The sequence below is a fragment of the Thamnophis elegans genome, chromosome Z, assembly GCF_009769535.1.
Source record: "Thamnophis elegans isolate rThaEle1 chromosome Z, rThaEle1.pri, whole genome shotgun sequence".
Taxonomy (NCBI): domain Eukaryota; kingdom Metazoa; phylum Chordata; class Lepidosauria; order Squamata; family Colubridae; genus Thamnophis; species Thamnophis elegans.
This window is the reverse complement of record NC_045558.1, coordinates 94,867,453-94,894,891: the sequence shown is the minus strand read 5'-3', so window position 1 is coordinate 94,894,891 and position 27,439 is coordinate 94,867,453. Positions and strand designations below refer to the sequence as shown.

At 38.8% G+C, this 27,439-nt stretch overlaps 1 protein-coding gene across 1 annotated transcript in view; it reads left to right on the top strand.

The window, feature by feature from the left end:
• Window positions 1-24,348, top strand: part of CACNB1 (calcium voltage-gated channel auxiliary subunit beta 1) — a 53,659-nt gene extending 29,311 nt beyond the window's left edge. Inside the window, exons 4-14 of the mRNA XM_032238271.1 lie at window positions 2,292-2,414; window positions 3,169-3,305; window positions 7,510-7,586; window positions 10,238-10,257; window positions 10,838-10,918; window positions 12,491-12,549; window positions 13,002-13,111; window positions 15,143-15,294; window positions 16,585-16,680; window positions 17,473-17,658; window positions 20,392-24,348. Coding sequence (XP_032094162.1) covers window positions 2,292-2,414; window positions 3,169-3,305; window positions 7,510-7,586; window positions 10,238-10,257; window positions 10,838-10,918; window positions 12,491-12,549; window positions 13,002-13,111; window positions 15,143-15,294; window positions 16,585-16,680; window positions 17,473-17,658; window positions 20,392-20,898 — 1,548 coding nt within the window. The 3' untranslated portion in view covers window positions 20,899-24,348. The remainder of the gene's footprint in view (window positions 1-2,291; window positions 2,415-3,168; window positions 3,306-7,509; window positions 7,587-10,237; window positions 10,258-10,837; window positions 10,919-12,490; window positions 12,550-13,001; window positions 13,112-15,142; window positions 15,295-16,584; window positions 16,681-17,472; window positions 17,659-20,391) is intronic.
• Window positions 24,349-27,439: the final 3,091 nt, after the last annotated feature.

Genomic DNA, 27,439 nt, shown 5'->3' with positions numbered 1-27,439 from the left:
TTTGAAAAACACTAATCTAAAAAAAATGGTTTCTCAGATTTCTTATTGGGTTTGAGATAGTGACGAATAACTTTCATGAGCATGACCTTACAATTTTTTTGATGTGATATTGAAGCAGTGCCATTATTTGGTGGGGGAAGGTGGAGGGACCATCTGGCCAACTTTACCTGGACTCAGAAACTAGGCAGGGTTGGGACCTGCTGTTCCATGCAAGAATGGGAGCTCTCCAAGGAATGTCAAGCCTATAAAGTCGCCTGGGAATTCAAACAAATATCCTGGAAGTAGGTGAAGTTCCAGACAGTTGCCAAGAAATCTACATAGCATTGGTTATTAAGTCAAGTTAATTAAAAGAATTGTGCTTTTATCATTTGGAGGAGATGTGGGAAGATTAAAGATTCAGATTTCTGATTTGTTTTTTCTAGAAATTTATTGTTTTAATGGAATTTATCTTAAAATTTGAATGATTCATTTTTAAAGAGTTGTTTATAGATATAAGACACAAAAAGAAGAGTTTTTAAAGAAAATGACAAGTTATTGGGTAAAGCGCAGAAAAGAATTATAACATTGATTTACTAAGGCATATGTATGTATTGAAAGATGAGGTTTTATTATTTGCCAATAGATAAAAGATGAAATGTGGGTTGAAGAAAGTTTTGGTTGAAATATTAGAGAAGTGTTAAGTTATTGAAAATGTTTATACTTTTTTTTGTTGAAAGGGAAAGTTATTTTTTCCTGTTTTTCTTTCCTTTTTACATGTATTTCCCCCTTTTTCTTTATTTCTTGTTTATATTTCCCTTGGTTTGCATTGAATTTTTTATCTTTGTATTTTAAACCAGTTAAAATTATTATATACCATTTTGGAGAAGTGGTTATTGGAATCCAGTCATTTGAAATGTTAAAGAAACTAGAGATGGCCAAATAGTATCAATGCAAAATGTACCAGTACTTGCCTATATAGCTTCCCCAATCTGATGCCAGTCTTTCCAGCAGACTTCTGCTAGGGTCCTGCTCATGACAGCAGGTACTTGTATCCTTATTGTAAACCATGACATTTCTGAAAAGGAGGCTCCTTTTGGCTGAAGCCTTGTGATTTTGACAAATGCAATTAGCTAATGAAACCTCTCAGTCTCCCTCTGTTTCAGCTCTTGGCGGATCCTGTTGCTTCCTTCTTGCAATTAGGATGTCTAGAAGCATTTAGGCATCTGGGATCTGGTCCAGACTTCTTGCTGCCAGGATGAACCAAGAGGCAGAACTGAGTAGGAGTGGTTGGCACCCAGAACATTCCTAGCTTTCAAGCCAAAAGTTTCATCCTTTGCTTCTCTCAGCAGGTTTTGTAGCTCTTTGTTGACTACAGTTTCAGATTAACCCTGGGGCCCCCACAGGGGTCTGAAAACTCTTGGTATCAGGTGTGCTTTGTGCTAGTAATGATGGCATATATTTTTACCTGATTCTTTTGCTAGTTGGCCTCCGGAATGAGGAGAGCTGAAGAGTTGTTTTTCATTTTTATGTAGCATCAAACTAATTAACAATATGAAAAAGCAGGTGCAAAACAATTACGTTTTAAAATGTGTAACAATATGTATAAACCCCACCCACCCCACTTCCAAAGGATTATTAGCAGTCCTGTTAACACTTTGCCAAAGTTCACCAAATAACAAAACAAAAAGTGAGGAAAAATGTCTGAAAATGTATCTCATAATCAAAACAACTGCAAGAAAGTTGGGAAGGTTCTAAAATGTTCTGTCCCATGGGTATTCTATACCAATATAGCTTATTATGCATTAGCTATTATGACAGCCAGCCAGATGTTTAGACTGGATTTGGCATTTTTATCTATCATCAAGTTCTTCCCAAGGGCCTGGGATAGGCAGACATTGTTTCATGATGTTAGAGGTATCCTTGTGGGATGTAAGCTATTACAAGTAAAGCTGTATTTTGCAATTTAAATCACTAAGTGATTTGATCAATGCCAATGGTGTATTTTCTGACTTTTCTCCAGTTCTTTCTCTTCTACAGGTAGTCCTTGGTTTGCAACCATACTTGGGCTTGGAATTTCTATTGTTAAATTGGTACAGTCATTAATTGAGTCATCGTGTAACCAAGCCCAACTTTACAACCATTTTTATAGTGGTAAATCACTACTGTTATTAAACAAATCATATGGTTGTTGTGCAAATCTAACTTTTCCAATTTGCCTTTTTTGGGCCAGAAACTGGCTGTGAAGATTGTGAGTTGGATGCTGTAAATAAATAGGCTTCTCCATCAAAGTGTTTTTGCTTGTTGTTTTGTAGACCAAGCCGGTAGCATTTGCTGTGAGGACAAATGTGGGCTATAATCCTTCTCCCAATGATGATGTGCCAGTCCAAGGCATGTCTATTTGTTTTGAACCCAAAGACTTCCTTCATATCAAAGAGGTAAGACATCCAGATGAGGCCGTGGAAACAATCTGACGGGAAAATGTAAGAGCTCACCCTAGTCCCCCAAGGGTTATAAAATGTTTCTTAACCAAGGGAACTGTTACTACTGGTCCTATCTAAGGTAGTAATAATCTGGGTGGGGCATGACTCCCATCCTTAAATCAGAAAATAGAAAAAGAGAGTGAAGTGAAGCAGAGACATCAGTCTCCCATATAGCATGCTAAGGCAAAGAGAAGGGATTATTTGGCAGAGCTTCTTGTACATGGGACTAAAAAAATTACAAGGAGTTTGACATATTAAACATAACCAATGTATCTTTTCCACTTCCTCCCTCCTTTTCACTATTTGAAAATATTTTTCATCTGGGCTTATATAAAATTGCTCCCACAATGAGAAATGCTGCTTTAACCCCATTAGCTCTCATTTTATAGTTGCCAGTATAATTAATAGTATTAATGTATCTTTTATGTTCTTAAAACTTATGGTACTTGATCAATACAGAAAGAGACTTCTGTAAACACACACACACACACACACACACACACACAAACCTTGTTGAATAAAGTAAGCATTTGGTTTTTAGCTAAGGGGAGACCCAGAGTGATTAGTGAGATTTATGATATGAAAACTTGAAAACCATTAGTATTTATCAATAGGTAACAAACAGCAACTCAGAATGGCTCTCCTCTCTCTTTTCCACCTTATAAATTTTATGTGTTTTATATATTTGTTTTTGTCTTCTCTGCTTCAGAAATATAACAATGATTGGTGGATCGGACGTCTGGTCAAAGAGGGTTGTGAAGTGGGCTTCATCCCAAGCCCAGTCAAACTAGAGAACATGAGGGTACAACAGGAATTTAAGATGAGACAACATCGGCTCAGTTCTAGGTGAGATAGAATGAGGAAAAGGAGGAATTACCCTGCAACTCAGTGCTCTGATAGTTGATTTTAAAAGTTTTGTTTTTAGAAAAGCTGAATGCTTGGTGTTTTATCAGACCAACCAAGAGTAACTGAGTCCAACGGGCACACATAAAATCCAGGAAAGCCATTCATGAGTTGAATGCTCAAGTCCTCAGGACAGAATTAAGTAGGCAACACTGTTGCAGCCCCTCATGAGAGGCAAGGTTGTCTCTTAGTGCATAGTCTAGATGACCAGCATTCTGCCTGTACCCTCTCTGCTATATGTGTCCTTGGATCAGGAGGAGGCGTGTACTCCACCCCAGAGGTGGGTTCCTGCCGGTTTGGACCAGTTTGGTTGAATAGGCAATAACTCGGCCTGCCACGCCCCCGAACTGGTTCTTGCGGTGGCGGCACTATCTTTATTTTTGGTTCTGCGCATGCACAGAACAATCTAAATTGCAAAAATTTAATTTGTTTCCCCTTTTATAACGTGCGCATGCGTAAAGCTTTTTAGGTGCAAATGTGCACCGTGGCACAACAAAACCGCGCTCGACTAAAGCGCGCTCGACAAAACCGCGTCGCTGACGTCATCAACAGGGCGACAACAGCGAGCGCGGAGAAAGAAGGGCGCTTTAAATAGCCCTTTGAAAGCAAGCCGATTCAAGTTAAGGTAAGGGTTAGGTTTAGGGTTAGGTTTAGGGTTAGGGTTAGGTTTAGGGTTAGGTTAAGGGTTAGGGTTAGGTTTAGGGTTAGGTTAAGGGTTAGGGTTAGGTTTAGGGTTAGGTTAAGGGTTAGGATTAGATTTAGCGTTAGGTTAAGGGTTAGGTTTAGGGTTAGGTTTAGGGTTAGGTTAAGGGTTAGGTTTAGGGTTAGGTTTAGGATTAGGTTTAGGGGGGTTAGGTTTAGGTTTAGGGGTTAATTTTAGGTTTAGCGTTTACAGCGTGCTTTTTTCTCCGTGCTGTTGTCGTGCTGTGATGACGTCAGCTGCGCGGTTTCGTCGAGCGCCCTTTAGTCGAACGCGGTTTTGTGGTGGAACCAATGTGCACACCTGCCGAACCGGCAGTGATTGCACGCTGAACCAGCAGTAATTCTGGCAGTAACCCACCCCTGCTTCCAGTCCTCACCTGGAGCTTCCCGACCAACTTGCTGCAACTGTGGCTTGGCTTGCTCAGCTAGCCTGTCACATATCTGATTGACATAGCTGAGGCTGCTCCATTAGGCTAGCATTCTCCGAGCCCCAATCCTGACACTCAGCTAACACTCAGCTCTGGGCTTTCCTCTGCCGACTCAAACTCACTCTCCTCCTCTAAACTCACATCAAGAGAGAACTCCGGGGTTGGATCCAGACATTCAGAATTCTAAAATGGAATAATTTTTTCAAGGTATTAAGGTCGGGAATTTTACTAGCGTTTTTCTACCTGTTCTATTACCTGCTTCTAATCGTGTGGGAAAGCACGAGATTGGAAGGGTACTTGGTTTAGCTTAATACAGAGGTGATTTTTATCATTATAACTGCAGATTATATACACACGGATGTGAATTCAGAATTGGGGTTAAAAAATAGCAATGAGATAAGGCCGAGACAATCTTAGTTGATTTATCATATTATTTACTCTTGCAGGTGAGTATGAGCTACTTGAACTTTTAGATTTTTCCATCTGTAGACAAGACTAATTTCAAATTGCCTGACAAAGGTTTTGGAGAACAAAGTATTACAGATGCCACAGTCAGACACATGTCATGTATCAGTGTTTTTCAAACTTGACAATTTTAAGATGTGTGCACTTGAACTTCCAGAATTCCTTAGGCACATCCATACATTTTGTCGGATCCAACCTGGTTCGGTCACGGGGACCAGAGATTTAGTCTTCCAAGCTTTCAGGCTTGTGCTGGAACTCATCCTCAGGGGGCTCCTCTCTCACCGCATTGTGTGTGACACCTTCTGTGTGAGAGACGTTGCTTGAGGATGGGCTCCAGTATGGGTCTGAAAGCTCAGAAGACTAAACCTCTGGTCCTGCTGACTGACCCATATTGGATCCTGCAACATTAACCTGGGACACCTATATTTGCTTCCGCACATGTTAAAGTTGTTAGATTTGTAAAACTGCAATAGAGAGATTTGTTTGAGGATTAGTTGAGCAGATACATAGAAACAAATGTGAAAGGTGACCTTACAATAGTTGACCTTTGAAGAATTTAGTTATTTTATTGTTCCTGAAAATCAGGATACTATAAAAAGTTTTAATGAAGTAAAAAGAGGGGAAAATATACATTATTCATGAATGTGGTAGTAATTTATTTAGCAAATTTCTATATTGCCCACCTCACCAAGTGACTATGGGCAAGTTATATATGCACTGAAATCATAGCACAAGACCTATTACTCCAACAACACCAACCCATCATATAAACATTAAATTATTCATATGATGTCATTTGTGTCAATTTATATAATTTGGATAACTGCATAATTGAACAAATGATGTAAATATTTTTGAACAATCAATTTTAACAAAACAGAAATGAAGAATACAGTGGAAAAGAAAACTACTGAGGGCAAGAAAGAGGCCACACTACCTTTGTTTTGGCCATAAGAAAGTCCCATTTAGCTATCTACTAAGGTGGACAAGCAAATATTCTGCATCAATGAGACATCTAGATTTCCCTTTAAATGGCCTCCCATGTCCTAGTGGCAGGTTGACCCAGGATGTTGGAGAGTAACTGAGGAAAATTTCTCTGAAATAAATTTCTTTAAATCATATTTAAAAATCTACATTGACACATACAGTTTAAAGAAAAAGATAATTTATATAATCTTAGAACAGGGTAAAAAAAAGGAATTGGATCGTCTCTGAGTAAGCAGCTGCAAAACTCCCCCAAAAAAGGAAATGCTTTTTTAAATTTTTTTTCAATAATGGCATTTTTAGGGAGGGATCAAAAGAGGCAAGAGAGCAATCAAGACAGTGGAGTCAAATTCACCTTTTTTTTAGAAGCATGCAAGATCAATGTATGCATGCAAGATCAATGTATGTATGCTCGTCTAACTGCCTTGTTGCCCCCCCCCCCTTGTTAAATCTCTTCTCTTCTGGGCATCACTGATAACCAATATCATCTGAGGGGTAAATCTCATTAAATATAGTATTCTTATGAGATTTACTCATTCTCAAATGAAATTAAACAAGATCTTGCAGCTGAGTCTGCTAAAATCTCATGTGTGGGGCCATCTTTGAAAAATTGTTTCATTACCCATGTCATTATGCAAAACTGTATAGTTGCACCTGGTGCCTGCAAATGTTGTCAATCACTATTTTAGAGTACAAGGTTGGTGTCAATTTCATCTTTCCTTCTACCATCAAGTATTTCAGGAAACTGCATCTAAATGAATCTGAAATAAAATTGTCATGCACCTCGCACCTCATTAATCTTTAGCCTCATTAACCTTCATTGTACATTGTGGATCTTAAAATCCCTTGGACATTCATTCAACCATTCTTTGGCTGCCCGTCATATGTGCTGTAATTCTGCATGGCTCACAACCAAAGTTAAAACAGTAAAAATATCCAGCAACCATAACACAACTTGAGAGACACTGCAGAATCTTTCACGTGATCTAACCCCTTTCTTAAATATATACAAAAGATAATATCTCCTTACAATGTGTATAAAAGCAGCTTACATTAATTTCAAATTGATTTAATTCTCATGACTCCTAATAGTTTAATTAGTGGGTTCATTTTCCTGCAAGTCCTTTTTGTAATGAAGAATTTTTAGCAATCTGCAAACTTTAATGATTAGGGCAGCAACTTTCTTGGAAGCTTAATATGGTTACCAAATGTTTTATATCTATACTCAAAATATGCCTTAAATTTCGTAAAAATATTATCATTTATTAGATTTAGAGAGCCACTTAACTTCAGAATATACTTAAAAGACAGAAACCCGATGAACTTGTGTTGCAAGTAGTAGTTTTCTAAGGGAAACTTATCAGGTGATATAAATAGCCAATTAAGTAATGTTATCCTGCAGCAATGTATTTCCAAAAATTTAACTGAATGAAGAAGTTAATTTTCTACTGAGAAAAGTTGCCAAGCTTGGATCTTATGGTGATTCTCCTATGCCACAGCTGATTTTTCCAAAATCTTGTCTTTCCATATCTTATTTTAATAGTTTGTTTTTGTTTTTGCTCTTGTAGTAAATCAGGAGACAACTCCACTTCCAGCCTGGGAGATGTGGTGACAGGTCCCCGGAGACCCACCCCACCTGCTAGTGGTAAGGCCTCTCCTTCCCAGACACAATGGCTCTCACTGTTTTTCTACTTTTATCCTAGCTGAAGAATCCTGCATCTCTTCTTACTGAGAATGAGAAAAGTCTGAAGCATCAGGATGACCCGACTCTTTATGGGTGAATTCAGGCATTCAGCAAAATGAGATTCCATGGGTATTCTATATTCGAATATTCCCCACATTTATCTCTCTCCTTCTGCCCAAAAGCTTTTATGCTAGTCAATAACATACATTTCAAATATATTCTAGCCCATCCTACTTTCTAGGATCCTAGGTATTCTTTTTCTCTCTATTAACAATAAAAAAATTGCATTTGCAAGTAACAAAAAATTGCAATTGCCCTTGCCTTGTCTGAAATAGTATAGGTCGCCCTGCCTCTTCAGGACTTCCTCCCTATAAGTCATTGCTTATGAACAGAGCCTGTCTGTGTTTAAGCCACTGTCAAGGGGCAACATATTATGGAAGCTGGAATTTCTACCCCATTTTCTCTTCCTTGCATTCTCTAGATTATTTTATTTTACTTTATTTTGTCTTTCCTTTTCATTTATTTTACCTTCTACTATTTTTCAGTTTTTCTCAGTTTTGTTACTGTTCTTTGGTGCCTTTTTTCTTTCTCTCTTCCCCTGCCCCTCCCAACCTCTCATACCTTTTCACCTCATCCTTGTCCCAGGTACCTTGGAACTGACTAATTTAGCTTATGACCCAGATGCCCTTGATTTAGAGGAGGAGGAAGAGGCAGGAGTCGACGAGAGCCAGCGCACCCCTAAAACTAGCGTTAGCAGTGTCACCACACCTCCCTCTACCACCAAGCGCATCCCCTTCTTTAAGAAGGTAATGGTGCCTCTCTTTACTTGCACCTGCTTGCTATGTCCTGATAAGATGCCTGCCTGTGTGTATAGGCTGTTTTTGTCAAGGTCAAGTCCTTGTGCGACTAGGATAGAGGTGACCAAAGCATGTCGGGGAGCTTATCTTGTCACTGATTATCCACTGGCAATACTGAGCAAAAGTTAAAGGAATGAATATGGTGATGGCTTTCAAACAGTAAGTCAAACATATTAAATGCACAATCTCTTGGACAGCAAAAAAGCAGAGGTTCTGTTCATAACATTTGAAACATGTGAATATATGTCTTGTAAGAATGATATGTTCCTATTTTTCATGTGTATGAGCTAAAAGATGCATTGGCAGCTAGTTCATACTCATGCGTGGACCATATTGCAAGATGGATCTAACAGATTATGTGTCCTTTAACCTGTCCCCCACCCCTGCTTTATATATCATGAGAATAAAATAATCGAAGGATGAGAAAGGAATATTTCAGTCATCCAATTATTTTCTCAGTCATTCCCCCCCCCCGTATAAATCCTTGAAAATGGAAAACTCAAAATTCCAACCATTTTCTCACTATGCAAATGACATGTCCCATTCACTCTTCCCTAAGATGATGGGCTTTCCCTGTGCTGATTATAGGAATAGAACATATTCTCCATTTGCTCACCCAAGGAAAATTCCATCAATAGAACATTCTAATAGCAAATGGGTGAAATAATTCTGCAGTTCCCTGTAACATAGATATGGGATTAAGGCATCATGTTGGTCATAACCATTCCATAATAAGCATGAATATGGAATTTCTAATACTTTTTCCTCTCCAGATAAAGAGAAACATTGTAGCACAGAATGTGGTGATGGTCTTGAGCACATTCAGCACTATGAATGTTCTTTTTCTGTGGAGAGGAAAAGCTATTGGAGTATTCCATATTCATGAATATTCTGTTCTATACATTCTGTTCTATACACTGAATATTCTGTACAGTTCTACACAAATATTCTCTTCTTTTGATACCTCTGAATATGAAATGTGCCTATTCAGAGCCTTCCTTAGAAAGAGGGGAAGAAAATAACCTGGAGCCTAATTGTTAAACCAATTCAAGATACAGGTTGGCAAGTATTGGAAGACTAAATTGCATGTCACATTAATAGCCAAATGATAGTTTGCTATGAAGAAGAGTAAAGGGGGTGCTTAGCTGTCTCTACTAGCTGCCTTTCTCCAGAAATAGCTTTCAAAGTTTTTCAGATGGAAGTATAAATAGTTTGAGAAAGCACCTCCTTGGCAATTTTGGAAGATTGAGTTGCATGTATGACAAAGCTTATCCTGCATCTTTGCCCCTATATCAGCTATCTCGCCTTACAGATGATGATGATAATCTTATCGCATTGTCGGACTTGAAGTTTAACTTCTAGTTTGTGTGGGTTCTGGAACTGGAGGGAGAGGGATAAAGTTTTTCTTTGCCTTAAGGAGCAAAAGGACTCCTCCGTTGCTCTTTAGTAGTATGGACTGCCATGAGCAGGAAGAGTAAGGAGAAGAGAGATCAAACTGGATGCTTGATGGAAGGTTTTTCCTCACACCACTAGTGGGTACAAGGATAAATTTACTGATACTGAAAAACAGCCAGTATCCTGTTTTTCTTGGCCCTAGTTTTTTTCTCCCTTTCCTTCCTGTGCCTACCTTTGCTTCTGCAAGTGTGAGCTGTCAGTAACACGCATGCCCTGTTTGTTTTTTCTCTTGCCTGTCCCTTCTCCCATTCCCATATTCCTATCCCCACCCCAACCATTAATGGCGATCACTGGACATAGCCAAGCAGAAGCAAAAATCGGTAAGTAAGCTTATAAAATATCACATCAGGTGAAGGTTTCCCAGAAATTTAATTACTTCGATTCTGGGCTCAGTTGTTGTCATAAATCAAGGACCACTTGTAATGCACAACATCAAGTGGTCCAAAGACCTTCTGTTATGTCCACCACCTATTTTTTGAATAGGAGCTGCCTGTCCACAGGGTTCCCAAATTGCACACTGTTTCTGTTCTGCTTTCATCCAGGACAAGCAATGGAAAGTCCTCAGGACTTGGTGACCATTGAACCCAGAACTACTTGCTAGGGTTCAGTTGAAGCCCATTTTTCCTCATCCAGATTTCAAGAGCCTCCAGATACCAAGAACCTCCATATCATTATTGAGTTGGCCAAGGGTAGAGATATAAAGCTATGGGCATACTGATAATACATTATGCCACGCCACCAGATTACTTCATTCAGCAGCTTCATGTAGATGTTAAACTGAATGGAGAGAGTGCCAAGCTCTGGGGATCCCCACAAAGGAGAGATTGATATTGTGAGACTCTGAAAGCATGAGTTAATAATCAAGAGCAAACCTAATATTTTATTCTTCTTTGTCCTCAGACAGAGCATGTGCCACCATATGATGTAGTTCCTTCCATGCGGCCAATCATTCTTGTAGGCCCGTCTTTGAAAGGATATGAGGTGAGGCATAGAGCATGTGAGGTGCAGAGTGGGATTAATGGTGATGTGGGGAAAATAATATGGAGGAGTTGGGTTACTTTACCGGGAAGCTGGAAACATTTCCAAAGGGCCAACATACATCTTTTTCATCTGCCAATTCATTGTTCAAATTTTAGATACATCTCCTGAAACCATTGAATAGTATGTAGCTTTTACAAGTTTTGGTGCAGTCTGTAGAGCAGCGCCAAAAGTTTAATTTTAATGTTTAATTTATAACAGAACTGGGAAATCATTAGATATAATCTTTAAACGAAGTTTAATCAAATGTGCTCCCAATCCAATTTTTGCTCATTTTTTGACTTATGGTTTCATGTGGAACATCAAATGCTGAATACAATCTTAACTCCTAAAAAAGTCACTCTAACCCAACTTCCTTCCATGCATTTGAGTGAGAGCTGATGCCTCATCTTAATGTAGCTCATCTCAACTTTGCTCCCCTTTTGACCCACGATTCTATAAATGATTTTCCCATTCTTCCCACTGGCTCGCTACACTATTTTCCAGGATAAATGGTTGGGAAGTAGAACACTATTGAACCTTGAAATCTTCATTTAAAATAGAAAGATAAAAGATCTTTCAAAGTTGTCAATCAGATGTTAAGAATAGATTGTGAATGTTTCTATCAATTGTTTGCCCACACACACTCATTTCCTTTCAGATATAATTGATTTTTCTGATCTTTAAATTATCAATCTAAACTCACTTTTAGTGTTTTACACTTTCCTTTCCCCACAAAAATGTTAAGGAGAATTCTTATAACAATTAAAAAGCAGAAAACTAAATTGTAATACTTTTATTTAGATTAATAATTCTCTCTTTCTGTTTCTTGGGCAGAATCAATCAAAATAAAAAGTCAAATTATTACAGAGGAATGTTGGATTTTATTTTGTAATAATATTTTGCATTAATCCAATTACAGTCTGTGTGTGTGTGTGCGTGTGTGTCTGTCTGTCTGTCAGTCATATATCATCCATCACATTTATAAATTGCCATTCCAAATACTTCTGGGAAGCATTATGGCTCAGCTCTATATGAATGCAGTTGTACATGGTTATGCAAATCACACTTTGCTATATGACCCTAGTTACAGAATAATAGAATAATAGAGTTGGAAGGGACCTTGGAGGTCCTCTAGTCCATCCCCCTGCTCAGGCATGAAATCCCATACCATTTCAGATAAAGGTAGGTAAAGATTGTCCAATCTCTTCTTTAAATCTCCCAGGGTTGGAGCACCCACAACTTATGGAGGCAAGTTGTTCCAGTGATTAATAGTTTTAACTGTCAAGAAATTTATCCTTAATTTTAGGCCTAGTTTTTGAATCCATAAGGATATCCATTAATGCAGAGAACATAGACTGTATCAGTTGGCAATTAAACTGCAACATATCCAAGAGTTTTACATTCAAAGTCTACTGGACAATTTTTTATCAACTGCTGGCATAAAACTTTGCACCCATCTTACTTTGCAAATATACAAACTTTTGGATACTAACTTCTGTGTACCTCTCCTCCCCTTCCCTTTTATCTTCCTAGGTGACAGACATGATGCAGAAAGCCTTGTTTGATTTCTTGAAACGCCGATTTGATGGCAGGTATGAACAGAGCCTGGGGGGGGGGGGGGAGAGAGGTATTGGGGGAAACCTGGAAATCTTATGGCCACATCTATGTGATTTCAGGAAAAAATCCAGGTAGAGGTCATAAGATATGGGAGGGTTGGTACAGAGTTTCTGCCTTCCAGAATTTCTACAAGTTTTCCTGCATTTTACTGACTACAAAACATTTTCCCTTCTTTCTTCCAGGAGCTGAAGGTTAGACATTTCTTTTTGAAATAAAAACTTGTAGTTTGTTAAAAACTCCTTTTCTAATTAATGAAGAGAAACCAGTTTCAGTTTGGTTGGGCTGAAATTGTTAAACTTCCATTGGCAGACATTTAGATTTATTTTTCTGGTTCTAATGCCAGAAATACCATCCTAGTGATCTGATGGGAATACCTGGCGAATGAAGTTGGCTTCCTCAGCTATTCATCCCTCTGTGTCTTCTACAGAATATCCATCACACGTGTGACTGCTGATATCTCTCTGGCTAAGCGCTCAGTCCTCAACAATCCTAGCAAACACACCATCATTGAGCGCTCCAGTACCCGTTCAAGTCTGGGTAAGGCTAAGTTGAGATCCTGAAAGAAAATTTCAAATCTTTTTTCTTCTAAAAAAAATTCTCAGGATTGTTTTTTTTGTTTTGTTGTTGTTGTTGTTGAAATCGTGGGAGGGAAGAGAAGGCAGTCAGTCACATTACACTAACATTTGCATGGTACCTAAGCCTTGTCTAACTCTAATCTGTATCAGTTGAGAATACCTTTTCCTGGATGCTACTTGATTTTTTAATTTTTTTTTTGTAGTGTTGTTTCTTTCTCCCCCTCTCCCTAACAGAACCCCTTTGACCCAATCCTTGAGCAGGGCATTGGGATGGTCTCTACAACAACATGAATTTATCTATATTCAGGAATGGAAGTGGGGCAACCTAAAATATGCAGAGCATGGACAATGGGGTGCATTTTAAATCACACACACTTCTGTGCATGAGGAAGAATGTTCCTTCTCAAACAACAATTGAAAAAGGAGAAAGCAGTTGGGTTTGTCAGCAGCCTTCTCTATTTTTAATCCCTCCCCGTGTTGTGACCTCATCAGACTTGTAGGCATCTTCTGCTGCTTCCCAATGACTTCGACTCACTCTTCTCTTTTCCCCCCCTCCTTCCCACAATTTTCCTTCCCTTGTTTCTGCGCATCCTCTTCCTTTCTGTGCTCCTGATACAGATGTCTTGGGTATGTAACCTTTAACTTCACAAGCTCTCCAGTGTTCCTTCCAAGTGCCAATTTAACTTGCTTAAGTTCAGCATGGGAGATATATTTAAGATAATGGGGCAGAGGGTGTTCAAAACCAGAACAATAAATATGTTTCACTCTTGCTAAAATGTTTAAAACATTTTTTTGGATTTTTAATTGTGTTTGGGAAGTGAAAAATGCAGAGTCATATCAGTCTCATTTTTCACTTTCATTCATTTCCTAAGATCTTAATAAACCAAATCCAAAAAAGAATGTGTCCCCCCACCCCACGTTCATGGCCATCATAAGGACAGCAACAATGCTTAATATTTTGGTTGCAGCTCTATGCATATTTACTTGGGAGAAGACCAGTTAAATTCAGTGGGACATATCTGTGAGTAGTCTTAATGCTCTAACACTGTTAGAGAAATCACTTGGTTGTAAAAGGTTACAGATTCTATATTTAAATTTATTTATTTATCTATTTATTTATTTCCTGTCTTTGCCATTTCCAATTTTGGTACCCTGCAGGTTTGTAGACTTTGACTCCCAGAATTCTCACTAATGGTCATGCTGCCTGGAAAATTCTGGGAGTTCCATACAATTGGACTTAAATTGAAAACTTAAAAGAAAAAAATAAACAAAAACAGAAACATTTAAAACAAGATCACAATGGACTACAGGTAGCATTTCCACATGGTATTATTTCCCACATTACTGTCCTAACGTGGCATGAACTCCACTAAAAATTACCCTAGAAGCGATGAGGAAGGACTAGATTCTTCCTATTAATGCCATGGGGAATATCTTCCTGGATCAGACTTTTTGAATCAAAACTTAGCTTTCTTATTTATGCTTCAAACTTGCTTCTTGTGGCTAGGAGCTACTTTACTTTTCCTCATTTGAGAAATGGCTTTAAATCAAACTGTCAGTGGATCAGACACTGTTGATCACTCAGAAGTGAAAATGATTAATGTTTGTCCTATAAAATAGGCAGATTTAATAAATGTATCCTTTTTTCAAAGGCAGCATCTTCCACAATCTCACAATAATGCGTGCTATAGCTGTGGTGCCTAAATATAATGGTGAAAATAGTGAGGTAATTATAACTGATTACATTTCATGCATTGAACAGATGCTACAAAAGGGAACAGTAAAGATATTCCCAAATCTGTTGCTTTCCTTTTGTTTGATATCATTTCTCAGAATTCCATAATTGGAATGTTCAGTTCTTCAGAAGCAAACAAGGTTGAGAAAAATTGTTTTAGAACTATCACAGGGCAGTTGAATCTTGCTGCTATTTTTTTCCCATGGCAGTGCTGACCTTGTCTTCTCCTTCTTTGCTGCTTGCTCTCTGCCTTGGCAGCTGAAGTGCAGAGTGAGATAGAGCGCATCTTTGAATTGGCTCGAACATTACAACTGGTTGCCTTGGATGCAGACACCATTAATCATCCAGCTCAACTCTCCAAGACCTCATTAGCACCTATTATTGTCTACATCAAGATATCTTCCCCAAAGGTGAACAAATTTCCTTTTTCGTCAGCCTGATTCTACTAACAAATTACCTTCCACATGGTTTGGGAAAGAAAGGTGGGTGATCATAGAGGGACTTGGTGCCAAAAGAAATTAGAAAATTCTTATGTACTTCATGGGGCATGTGCAGGTGAGAATAGCGTATAGAAATATTTAATCTCAGAAGGAGTGCATAAGTGATATATAAATACTTTTTACACAAACTTTTAATATCTTTTGGAAACTGGTTAGTGCTAAATTATAGAGGAGAATGTGCAAGTTACATAGAAGCCAGAAATTGTGGAACTGAAATAGTAGTGCACTTACCTTGCAGTATTTTTCATTGACTGCCAGTGTTCTCCATGATTTCAGGAAGGAATCTTTTCCAGTCCTTTTGGTATCAGGGATTGAATTTATGAAAATTTGCATGAAAATCCTGTGTTGTCTCTAATGAATTACAGTACTTCTTTTGTTGATTTATTCCTGCAGAAGTTCTGTTCTTAAAGGGGAAGGCATTAAACAGCTTAGAAAATAAAAATATAATATTCCTCAGATGATCAGAAATGTGTAACCTTTTGCATGTTTCATAACCTTATTTTCTTACTTTTCATTAGTTATATTTTTTCCTTGTTGTTTGTTGACCAAAGAGTTTTCCAGTTTTCACCCCAGGCTATTTCTGTTTCATGTTTTCTCTTTTCAAAACTTGATCTTATTTTGAGCATAGCTTGCTTAAAATTGAGGGTGATCATGCATAAGTGGAATTACGCTCTGTTAAATGTAAAGACATCACATGGTTCATACAAATTCATGTGTAGCTTCTTTTGTTTGCTTCTTTTCAAAGCAACTGCACATAAGAAAATAACTTGTGACAAATTAGATCACTGGCCCAACTAATTCAGAAACTCTTCAGGCTCAAATGAGTTATTTAAGATGTCAAGAAGAGACACAATCATTTTTACATGAAATGCTAGGAAATGAAGACAGGATGCAGAAGGCAAAACATTGCTCTATTATCACTCCAATCTATCCACTCTAAATTGCTACTTCATCTCTACAATGTGAAATGTAATCTTCTTTCTGGGACTATTTACTCTGATGAATAAAGGCTCTGTGCTGAGGAGAATATCTCTTCTCTATAAATAAATATTCATACAATTGCAAGGGTTCTTTCAGGAGAAGGATGACAGCAAAAGTTCCTTGGAAATATCTTCCTCTCTTTTAATAATTGGTTTGTTCTTATTCTGTCTCCATTCTTTTGGGCCCTGATTTATCTTTCTCCCATTCTTTCTCCAACAGGTGCTGCAAAGGTTGGTGAAATCTAGAGGTAAATCCCAGGCCAAGCACTTGAATGTGCAAATGGTGGCATCAGACAAGTTGGCACAATGTCCCCCAGTAAGTTCTCACATTGGATGCAGCAGCCTAATGGGCAGGACTCCTTCAACTATTCTCTCCCTTCCTTTTATGTTTTCAATCCCAGTTACACCATGCAAATGAAGCATTTGGCTTTCTTCTTACCACCATCACTTTGCCCTGCCCTTATCTTTGTAGTACCAAACTTCACATTTCAGCCTCTGTTGTGATATTCCATTCCTTAGATAAGTTATTGATCTGTATCTGTGCCCATGCTTACAAAATAAGCCAAATAGGGAAGTTATTATGACTCTTCTGTGCTTAGTATCATGTGTAGCCTAGTCTTTTTTATTGGTGATTTCCAGTGATGATGGATTACAATTCCTAATATGCTTGGCCAGCATGTTCATACAGAGGAAGGGCTGACCAAAAACTATTTTACCACTAGTAAAAAACACCAATATATAGTTCCCCATTTCTCTGTTACAATGGTCATGGCACTAGAATAATTTTTCAATACAGTAATGGGATAGTATCCTTTATTGTATCTGAAGGATTTAAGTAAACTTAGGTGGTACATAAAGATCATGTTGTAGGTCTCCTCTTCAACTCTTTCCTGTCATCTCCCAAGGTTTACTCTCTGGAAATTGAAGAATATTGTGTTTTTAAACACCTACTACTGCAGCCCACTGACTTCTATTCATAAAATCTGTCTACTTCCTCCTTTGCTTACTGCTGCTCCTGATATTCCTTCCCATTTCCCACACCTACACCATCTCTCTATTTCTCTCATTGGACCAATTTACTGCTACTCTTCATCCTATTTTTCTGCAGGAAATGTTTGACATCATTCTGGATGAAAACCAATTGGAAGATGCTTGTGAACACCTGTCTGAGTACCTAGAAGCCTACTGGAAGGCCACCCATCCTCCTAGCAGTAATCCACCCAATCCATTGCTAACCCGCACCATGGCAACTGCTGCCTTGGCTGCGAGCCCTGCCCCTGTCTCCAACCTCCAGGTACAAGTGCTGACCTCCCTCAAGCGCAACCTGGGGTTCTGGGGTGGGAGGGGCAGCCTAGACGAGGGGCTGAGTGGAGCTATCCGGGTTGAAGAACATGAATTATAGCTTTCTGGAAAAACTGGGATGTTGCTCCAGAAAGAAGAATTAAGGGAGACCCATCAACAAGGCTCCCACTTGCCCTCAAAGGACTGTTAGTGATTGTTCTATGTTTCTTCTTCTGCTCTCTGCCTTACACTTCTCTGATGAATCTCTCTGCTAAGGATCCTTCCACCTTTTCAAAATTTACACTAATTTTGTTGAAAGGATGGCCTTGTGTGGTTTCCTATGTGTCTACATCTTCCCCTGCCTTTGTCTTAACAAGGATTACTTGCTAGGACACTGAGCTAAGAATTTTGGGTCTGATATTGCAGTTTATCTTAATCATGGTAAAATGGAGGGAAGATATTGCAGGTTATCTTTATCATGGTAAAATGGTATCATAGAAGCCATAAAGGCATTCATTTTCCTTCACTTTCTTGTCAAGCCATGCAGGAATTGACCAAGCTTTTTGCAAATGTATGTACATGAATGCAGAAGCTGGGTTACTATGCCACAAAGGTGCCCATAGTTGCCATTTTTTTCTGGATCAATTTGCACTACCATTCACCTCCTCTGCCATGCTTTGTTCCTATTGTATTCCTAAACAGAATATGAGAATGTAGAAAGGGCTGTACTCAAAAGGTTATTATTCTCCAATTTGGTACTCCTCAGATGTATTGGTATCAACTCAACTGAGTGAATTTTCAGTGCGCTGAAAATTCTCTGTGTTGAGCTTCAGCACATCTAGAATACACCAAGGTTGGGGAAGCTTCAGTGGAGTGAGATTATCTAAGAAAACCCACTACTACTGCCTCTCCAAATAATATACTGTCTAAAAACTTAATCATTGTTGCAACTTATCAAAACAATGTCCCTTCTAGCTTCCTAAGCAATTAGTAGACAAGGTGGCAACACTAATCTATCAGAATCAGCACCCCATTTTGTCAAAATCAGCACCTTCCACATCACATTATGCAATGTCTTATCTTTTTACTTTTACTAGGACCCTCATCTTTGCACCTAGTAAACTGGTATGAGGCTCATCTAATATATTTCTTTCTTTAGTTAAAAATATGAATTTGCACCATGACTATAATATTTTTTCAGGAATGAAGGTAATCTGTTCCTATCATTCAGAAACTTGAGCTTTCCTTGTTTCAAATAGATGTTTGAGTATATGATGAAAGTGGTAAAAATATTTATGAAGCTCATCCTTAAGTTGTTCCTTTCCCCAATTGGCCTCCCTTGCTTTTTTATGGGTCTGCATGATGAGACTCAATAGATTAATGATCTACTAATTATCTATATAAATGGCATTATGTCAGAACTTGACCGAAATCTAGATACAAGTAGTCCTCGACTTACATCAATTCATTTAGTGACCATTTGAAGTTACAACAGCATTGAAAAAAGTGACCTTTGACCATTTTTCACACTTACACCTGTTGCAGCCTCCCCATGGGTATGTGATCAAAATTCAGACACTTGGCAACTGCCTCATATTTATGATGGTTGCAGTGTCCAAGAGTCCCTTTTTTGACATTCTGATGAGCAAAATCAATGGGGAAGTAGATTCATGAAACAACTGTGCTACTAACTGAACAACTGCAGCGAGTCATTTAGCAACTGTGGCAAGAAAGGCCTAAAAATTGGGGAAAACTTACTTAACAATTGCCTCACTTAACAGAAATGTTGGGCTCAGTTGTGGTTGTAAGTTGAGGACTACCTGCAGAGCAATTTTGCTGTCAGTTTGATCTTGAGCTATATCTGCTGAAATCTTGCAGGTTATCAAACTGGATGGTAAGTCTTTCTAACATAGAAACAATAAAAAAGTCTCATTTTTCCCTAAATAACTATATGTGTGCGTGTGTGTGTGTATGTACGTACGTACGTACGTATGTATGTATGCATGCATGCATGCATGTATGTATGTTTGTCACAAGGAGTGAAACATAGCAAAATCTGGAAGGAGTGGTGGTGAGAAAAATCCAATTGGAGGGCCAGAAAATTCTCATTCCTGTTCTAGTTCACATTGATTCTGCAAAACCTGTCCAAAACTACATCCAAACAGCAATTTCTGACAACATGCCAGAACTAACATTCTTCTCTGAAGCTATTTCCCTTTTTCCTGGTGATGCCATTCAGGGAAGAATTTGGGGACAAAATTCTAGATCCTAGCTTGGAGAGCCAAAATACAGCATGGCATGTTTTCTGTTGAAGTAAGTGAAGTAATATACATTATTGCCTAAAAGTACACTTTACGCCATTAAGTCTGGACTTTATAATTAACCAGCAGCACTACTGTTCCAAATCTCTTTTCTGACACCCCTAATTTCTCAGTCCCTCAATTGTCCATCTTTATTTCTTTGCAAGTTTCTTTGGCATTAAGATGCATGAGGATTTTCTTGTTCAACTGCTTGGGGAGAAAGAAGAGGAAATGCTGCCAAAGGAAATGGTCTGTCTTGGCCTGGGGAGATAAAATGCTGACTGCTTTCTTAAATCTAGGGTGATTCACAAGACTAGAGTTCAAGAATGTCTCATTCTAACCAGTTGGAGGATATTACCGCTGCTATGTGGTGGCTGCACTAACATTGTTTTATCTTTTTCTTCTGTTCGTTTGCATGGTGTGCGATATCTGCTTCTTTCAATCAGGGACCCTATTTGGTGCATGGGGAGGAGCCTCATGACCCTGAGCATCCTGGCCTCCACAGCTACACAGGGCAGCCAGTGGGGCATGGCCAGATCCGTTCAATGGTGCCTCCTTCTCACTTGGCTGCCCGAGGCCTTTCCCGACAAGACACCTTTGATTCAGAGATGCCGGGCAGTCGTGATTCTGCTTACACCGATCCAACGGATTCCTGCATGGACATTGAAACTGACCCTTATGAGGAGCCGGAGCTTCCTTGCCTGAGTCACCGCCAAGGCGCCTGGGAGGCTGAAGAACCTGAGCCTCATCACTTCCAGGGCCGCGGTCATCGTCCCCTCCAGTGCCAAGGCTCCCTGGAAGCCAAGGAGCCTGACCGACAAAACCATAATCGGTCTCTGCGTGGGCGGGGCAAAGGGAGGGAACGCTACTGCCAGGAAGAGGAAGAGGTGGAGGTTCTAGGTCATAACCAAAACAATATGGAAGACTGGGGGCGTGATGCTTATATCCGTTAAGGCCTCAAGGGTGGGTTTTTATCCACCTAGAAAGAAGCTTGTTTCCACTCAGACCTTTGGGGGTGGCAGCTGAGAGCCACTGAGGGCAGAGGCTGTTCCTAAAAGATTGGCCTTCAGCCCTACAGGAAGAGCTTGATGGCTGTAGTGTTTGCACCCCCAAAGCCACACCATTATTGACCAGGCCTGTAACTCAACATCCTTCCTTGTCTGGGGACTCCCTCCATCCCCCCTCTGCCATTTGTGCCAACAACTTCTTTAACATCCTCTCCCTGCCAGCAGCACTGCCTGGGCTTTCCCACAAGATCATGAAGAATCACACTGTCCTTAAATGCTTCTTTATACTTCAGGGCTGGAAGGGTGGGGACAGAGTCTCTGAGGACAGGGAGAAGATTGGTCTCCGCTGGTGCCTCAAATTACCCCAAATGCTGGGGGAATGGCTGGAGTGGACAGTGACTATAGACTGGATCTTCTAAAGTCCTTTGTTCCTGTCTCCAGCCAAAGCCAAACAGCTTCTTGAGGAAGATGGCTTCCTTTCCTCTTTCAATTCAAACTGTCATAGATCTCTTCCTGCTATCTTATGGTGCTGCAACCAGCCCACCACTGTGGGGGAAAGGGAGAAAAAGATAACTTTCAATTTTTCTCCCAAGATTTGTTCATTGCCAGATCTTTTCCAGTGCCTAGAAAAGAATTACAACACAAATCACCTTAAATCAGCCTTCTCCATTTTGGCAACCTCCAGGCCTGTTGCGATAACTGCATAATTCCCAGCCAGCACATCTGGAAGTTATCATGTTGGAGAAGGCTGCCTTAAATGCTTCAGCCCTCCAGTGCCTCTGCTCAGGGCCCTTCTGTTCGTATTTTGCATGCTGAACAGATTCTGATCATACAGAATGCATGCATGTACGTGTGGTATGTGCCATGTGCCTGGCAGAGAGAAAGTCTTTGACATCCCTGTAAATTGTTGTCTGGCTCTTAGTACTGATTTTGGAAAACTCTTTCTAGCATGTGTGATAGCCCGGCCTGAGGTATTAGGCAGATAAAAGGCAGGCCAGCTCTCTCACTCCCTAGAGCCCACAAGGAGGCAATGCTAGCTTTCTCCTTTGCCTTTGTTGCAGGAAATGCCTTCTTTTGTGGAAAGCCTGCCTGTTGACCCATCCTGCTATTGCTTCTTTCTTCCTGAGGATTTTTTTTCCTTGTAGAACTTGGGAAACTAGCTTGTCTTCCTCTTCTGATAATGTGCTAGATAAGTTTCAACAAACATAGGCCTCCATGAGAGAAAACAGAAATAAGAGGAATTGGGATAGGTCAAGTTGGAGTCCTAATCTGTTACTATTAATTACTCATGTGCAGGTCCAGAAACATACTGGATCTAGGGGAAGTCCAGCGATGATCATCAAGGCAAAACATGTTAACTATATCCATAGTGGGAAATTTGTAGCTGCTTGCTCATACCATTATCAGTTACGCTGTGATAGACTCTCTCTTACCCAGACCAATGTTTAAAGAATGTAAATTTTTGGGTCCAAACTACTTCCTGCCTCTAGTCCCCAGGATCTTCCTTTAAAAGGATTTTAACAGGTAAGAATTGTGACTTCATGGACAGATCCATGTGGTTTACTTGGCAACAATATAGAGGTAATTTATTATTGTTGCCCTCTAAGTAGTTTTAATCAACTTTGCTTAACTTTTCTTGAAATCAGCTAGATTCTGTACTTACTTACACTTAAAAGGATTGATCTTTACTAAGATTTATTATCGTGGCATGGAACTGTAAGTAACCATTGTTATTTCTAAATAACACAGGGATCTCAGGAGTTTCCCTTCCCTCCCCTATAGATATTTCAGGCTTCTATGTGAGCTTAGAAAAAAAAAGGCTCCACTGCTTTAAGTGTCATGTTAATTTTGAATGAATAGATTCATTAAGACTTGGATGGAAGCCTGAAAAAAGGGAGACTGATGTATAGTGGAGAAGTGCTGTGCTTACTCTCTTGTGAGTACTGAAGCATTTGCATATCATTTCTGAAGACTACTCTGCCTTTGATTATAAATTATATGCCCCAGGCTCTGTTAGAATAGTGTTTGTAGAAATATTAAAGAAAGGAAGATACCGGAAACTTGGTTGTATTTGGAGGAAAAAATAATAAAAAATGGGCTGACATCAGATCCTTGGATTTGGGCAACCTTCTTCAATATGGTGCCAAAGGCTAAGGATTCAGGGAGTCATAGCTCAAGATAGCTGAAAGTCTCCAAGTCAAAAAGGACTGGCATCTTTCTTTGCTAAAGCTGGTAAGATTTTGGCATATTCAACTAGTAGGAAAAAGGGAGGACATTGTGGCATATAAATCCAGCCTACCTTACTCTACCAAGAAAGTATAAGGAATTGAAATGAAACATAAGAATAACTGTTAACCAGAAACAAAGGTTGGCAAAATGAGGCACATTTTTTTTAATTTATGACATCTTGCAATGATTGGGGGTGGCTGATCCTGATAGGATTTGACCTCATGGTTAGTGGCAGAATGATTGATTTTTGGTCCTTTTTGCTGTAGGGAAAAGGAAAGAAAAGAAAACAGATAATCTCCCCAGAATTTTGCTATTGGTTTGATCCAGTTATGTAATTCTTCCCTACCTACGCTTAAAACTGAAGTTCTCTTTGGTTTATTGGTATCTGATTCCTTATTTTAAGCTGCTCCCTCTTATTCCAGAGCTTTGCACACCCACAGCACTTTAATGGATAATCTTTCTATTAGACACCACCATATATTGCTTTAATTTTTCTGCTCTGAGAACTTCAACTTCAGCAGTCCCAGACTTCTTGTGTCGAATTGATTAAATGACATTAGAGATAGGAATAGGCTATTTTGATTCCTGTTAAATCCAAATTAGTTTTAGGTTTTCCCTTCTTGCCATGCCTACAAAATTCTGAATATGAAAGACAATAGAAGATCTATTACTCTATCTATATGTTCAAGTTTGTTCTGGGATGGATTTAAATTTTTTCTGCTGCTTCAGTGGAGATAAAAAGTTGCAGATTCATAAACTCTCTACCAACAAGTTAACTGTTTAGCTGAGTTTGTTTCTTTGCAATAGACAAAAGGATTACAAATGGGATTTGAACAAGAAGAATATATCAAATTATTAGATTATTTTAAGAGAGTGTATTTTATATTATTTATTGTACCTTGAGATAAAATTATTTGGCCAAATTTTTAATGAATGATTTTACCAAAAGATTTACAAACAGGAGTTTCTGGGGTGAAAAGGGGGTAGCTGTGGAGATATTTTTAAGAATATGATATTGAACTTTCAAATAATTAAGATTGATCATCTTCATCCCCAACCTATTTGTACCTCTTGGTTTTAGACTCCTCTTTGGGTTGTTTTGTTGCTTAATTTGAGTGGGGAGCAAAAGAGAAAGGTTATTATCAATAGAATAGAAATTTTATTTCATTTTTGCCTCATCATTATACAACTGGTTCTTCAATGCTTCAATAATCCAAACCCATCATTATCATGGGAATAAAACTATTTTCTAAAATGCTATCTCTGAAGTGTTTATTGTGTTCAGTGAAGAACAATGAAAAATACCATATCCCCAAATCATAAATATTAAAAGGAGAAATACTGAGATGCTGTTGCGTGCAATTGCATAAAAAGTAACCCTTGCAAAAAACTTGCATCTAAAAATGTGGAAACTTGGATATAACTAGAAACCCAAAGCTTCTATAAGCCAGATAGATTCATTTGTAATAAGAATCTGTCCTCTGAATTCTAGTCTTTGGGAACCTTGCGAACAAGGTGGGTACACACATTCTACCCAAAACATGAGAGGCAAAGCAGTGCTGTGAAAAGAGACCATTTAAAACAATGGCTTCTTCCAGGGAGCTACTTTAACCTGCTTTCTTCTACTAAAACAAAAGTAGGTCAATATACAATAATCTACTCTGTCTTGGCAGCTGATTTCTGTTATCATTCAGTAAAGAGGTCAGAAGATGATACCTTTACTGTGCAGCATATTAGTGCATTGCAGGGGTCCCACTTCCACATGCTAATTGGGAAAAGCATCCACTTAATGGCTTTCTTAATGTGGTAGAATGAAGTTGGGAGATGGGAGCCTGGGAATCCAGGACCTGGCACCTTTCCTCCCACAGAAGTTCTCAGAGTTACATTGACAGTTTAACAAGCATACTGAAAATAAATGTCTTGCAGCGCTGTCACTTCAGCTAATTTTGAGCTCATACCTAGAGCTATTCTGGGGCAGTGTTAGACACATCTCCCAAAACAAAAAGGTTGATAGGTAAGTTGGTACAGTATGGAGGTGGGGCACAAGGAAATTGCCTAAGATAAAAACGCTTATAGATAAGTTGGCACAGTACAGGGTGGGGCATAAGGAAATTTCCAGCTGAGTTTCATTTCACCTGTTTCACCCACTACACAGAAGCCCTTTTTTGACAGATTGCCACATAGATACATAGAAAAATCACTATAATCAGTATTGCTGCACCTAATTAGAATGATGGTAGATCTTATTGTCCATCTTCATATTGATTTTGCTGCTGCTTTTCCATTCCTCTTTTTAAAGAGTTTTTTTTTTAAAAAAAAAAAAAGAAAGCACTTTAGCACTGTCTCCAGAAATAAAGGACATGCATTTTGGAAGTGGTCCAAAAGCTGAGGAAGTTTATAAAATCCAACTTGGGCTTCAGCAGGCAGGAATTGTGCAAGCTGTGGAAACAGAGTGGCATGCCACTTGAACAGCACAAACCAAAATGTTCAGGATGGACAGCAAGGAGATGATCTATACAGGTGATCACATCATCCAACTACGTGTTTTTCACCATGATTTTTGAATAAGCTACAATGGGGTTCATATAACATGATATGCAATACACTACAATTGACACATTATGGTTGGCCTCAATAAATCAAAACTAAATAAAGTTCATATTTTAACCAAATAAATGAATTTCCCACAGAGATTTTTCTGGGTTGTCCAATTTATTAGGATTACAACATTAAGAACAACAACACTACCACTATCAAGTGCCAAAGAGAATTTGAAGTCATGGATCTCTCTCTTCAATTCTTCAATTCTCCTAGTAATGGAGAGGTGGCAAGGAGGATTCCAACCTCCCCCCCCCCACCGCCTTTCTGTGCTTTCATAGCCATTTTCTTCTACACTGAATAAATATGGATATGGAAATATGGATAAATGGTGGCAGATTGGATATAATTGGTTTGGAAACTGCTCAGGGTTGATTGGAAGATTGGCGACTATGTAAAGATTTTAAAAAAATAAATGTAAGTAAGTAAGTAAGTAAATAAATAAATAAATAAATAAATAAATAAATAAATAAGCAAGCTGTTTAATAATAGAACAGAGAGCCTCATGGAATCTCCTCCAGTGAAAGACTTCAAAATGATGCTCGATTTCTTGTGACTGCTGGAAGTTGGATTAGTGTGGATCCATGATGGTGAACCTATGGCATATCTCTGTGAGCATGTTAGCCATTGCCTTAGTTCAGCTCCAGCTGGTTGTCAGGTCTCTGTCGCACATGCACGGGGCAAAGCTCATGCATGCATGGGGGGGAGGCACATGCATGCATGAGGGCACGCATGCATGTGCAGGGGACGCATGTGCTGGGGGCACACATTCATTGCATTTTGGGGGGTTGGGGGCGCATGCTTTGGGCACTCAGCCCGGAAAAGGTTAGTCATCATTGATTTAGATGATCTCTTATCATCTCTTCTACCCCTTGCAATGATTCTATAGATGTGGTCAAATTATCTTTTTTAGGAGGTGGAAGTCAAATTATTAATGGCACATATTTCCAAAGATTGTTTTCTTTTTATAGGTAGTCCTTGACTTATGACCACAATAGAACCAGAAATTTCTGTTGTTAAGTGGGACATTCACTGAATCACTGTAATTGATAAATTAGTAACCCAGTTGTTAAATGAATCTGGCTTCCCATTGACTGCTTGTCAGAAGTTCGCAAAAGTTCCCATTGACTTTGCTTGTCAGGTGATCACATGACCTTGAGACACAGCAACAGTCCTAAGTATGAATCAGTTGCCAAGCACCTGAATTTTAATCACATGATCATGGAGATGCTGCAAAGGTTGTAACTGAAAAATAGTTATGTCACTTTTTTTAATGCTGTTGTAACTTTGAACAATCACTAAATGAACTGTTGTAAGTTGAGGATTACCTATAATTACAGTATATGCAAACTCTGCCAGTGTTAAATGCTAATTTAGATCACATATATTTATATCTATATTTTTAAAATGCCAAAAGATTCAGCTGATATATGTGTTTCATATCTGCATTGTTGTATTGTTATCATTATCAGGTTATCCTTTGCTTAATAAAATACATTTTACATGTATTTTATGTCAGGAAAATTTATTCCAGGGAATCCCAGGGAAAATTTTCCCAATGCAAAGATAAACTTGTCCTATACAAAAAAGAATGTACACAAAGGAAAGAATATGTTATATTCTCTCTGCTATATTTTCTCTAAGTTTTAAAAAATATGTT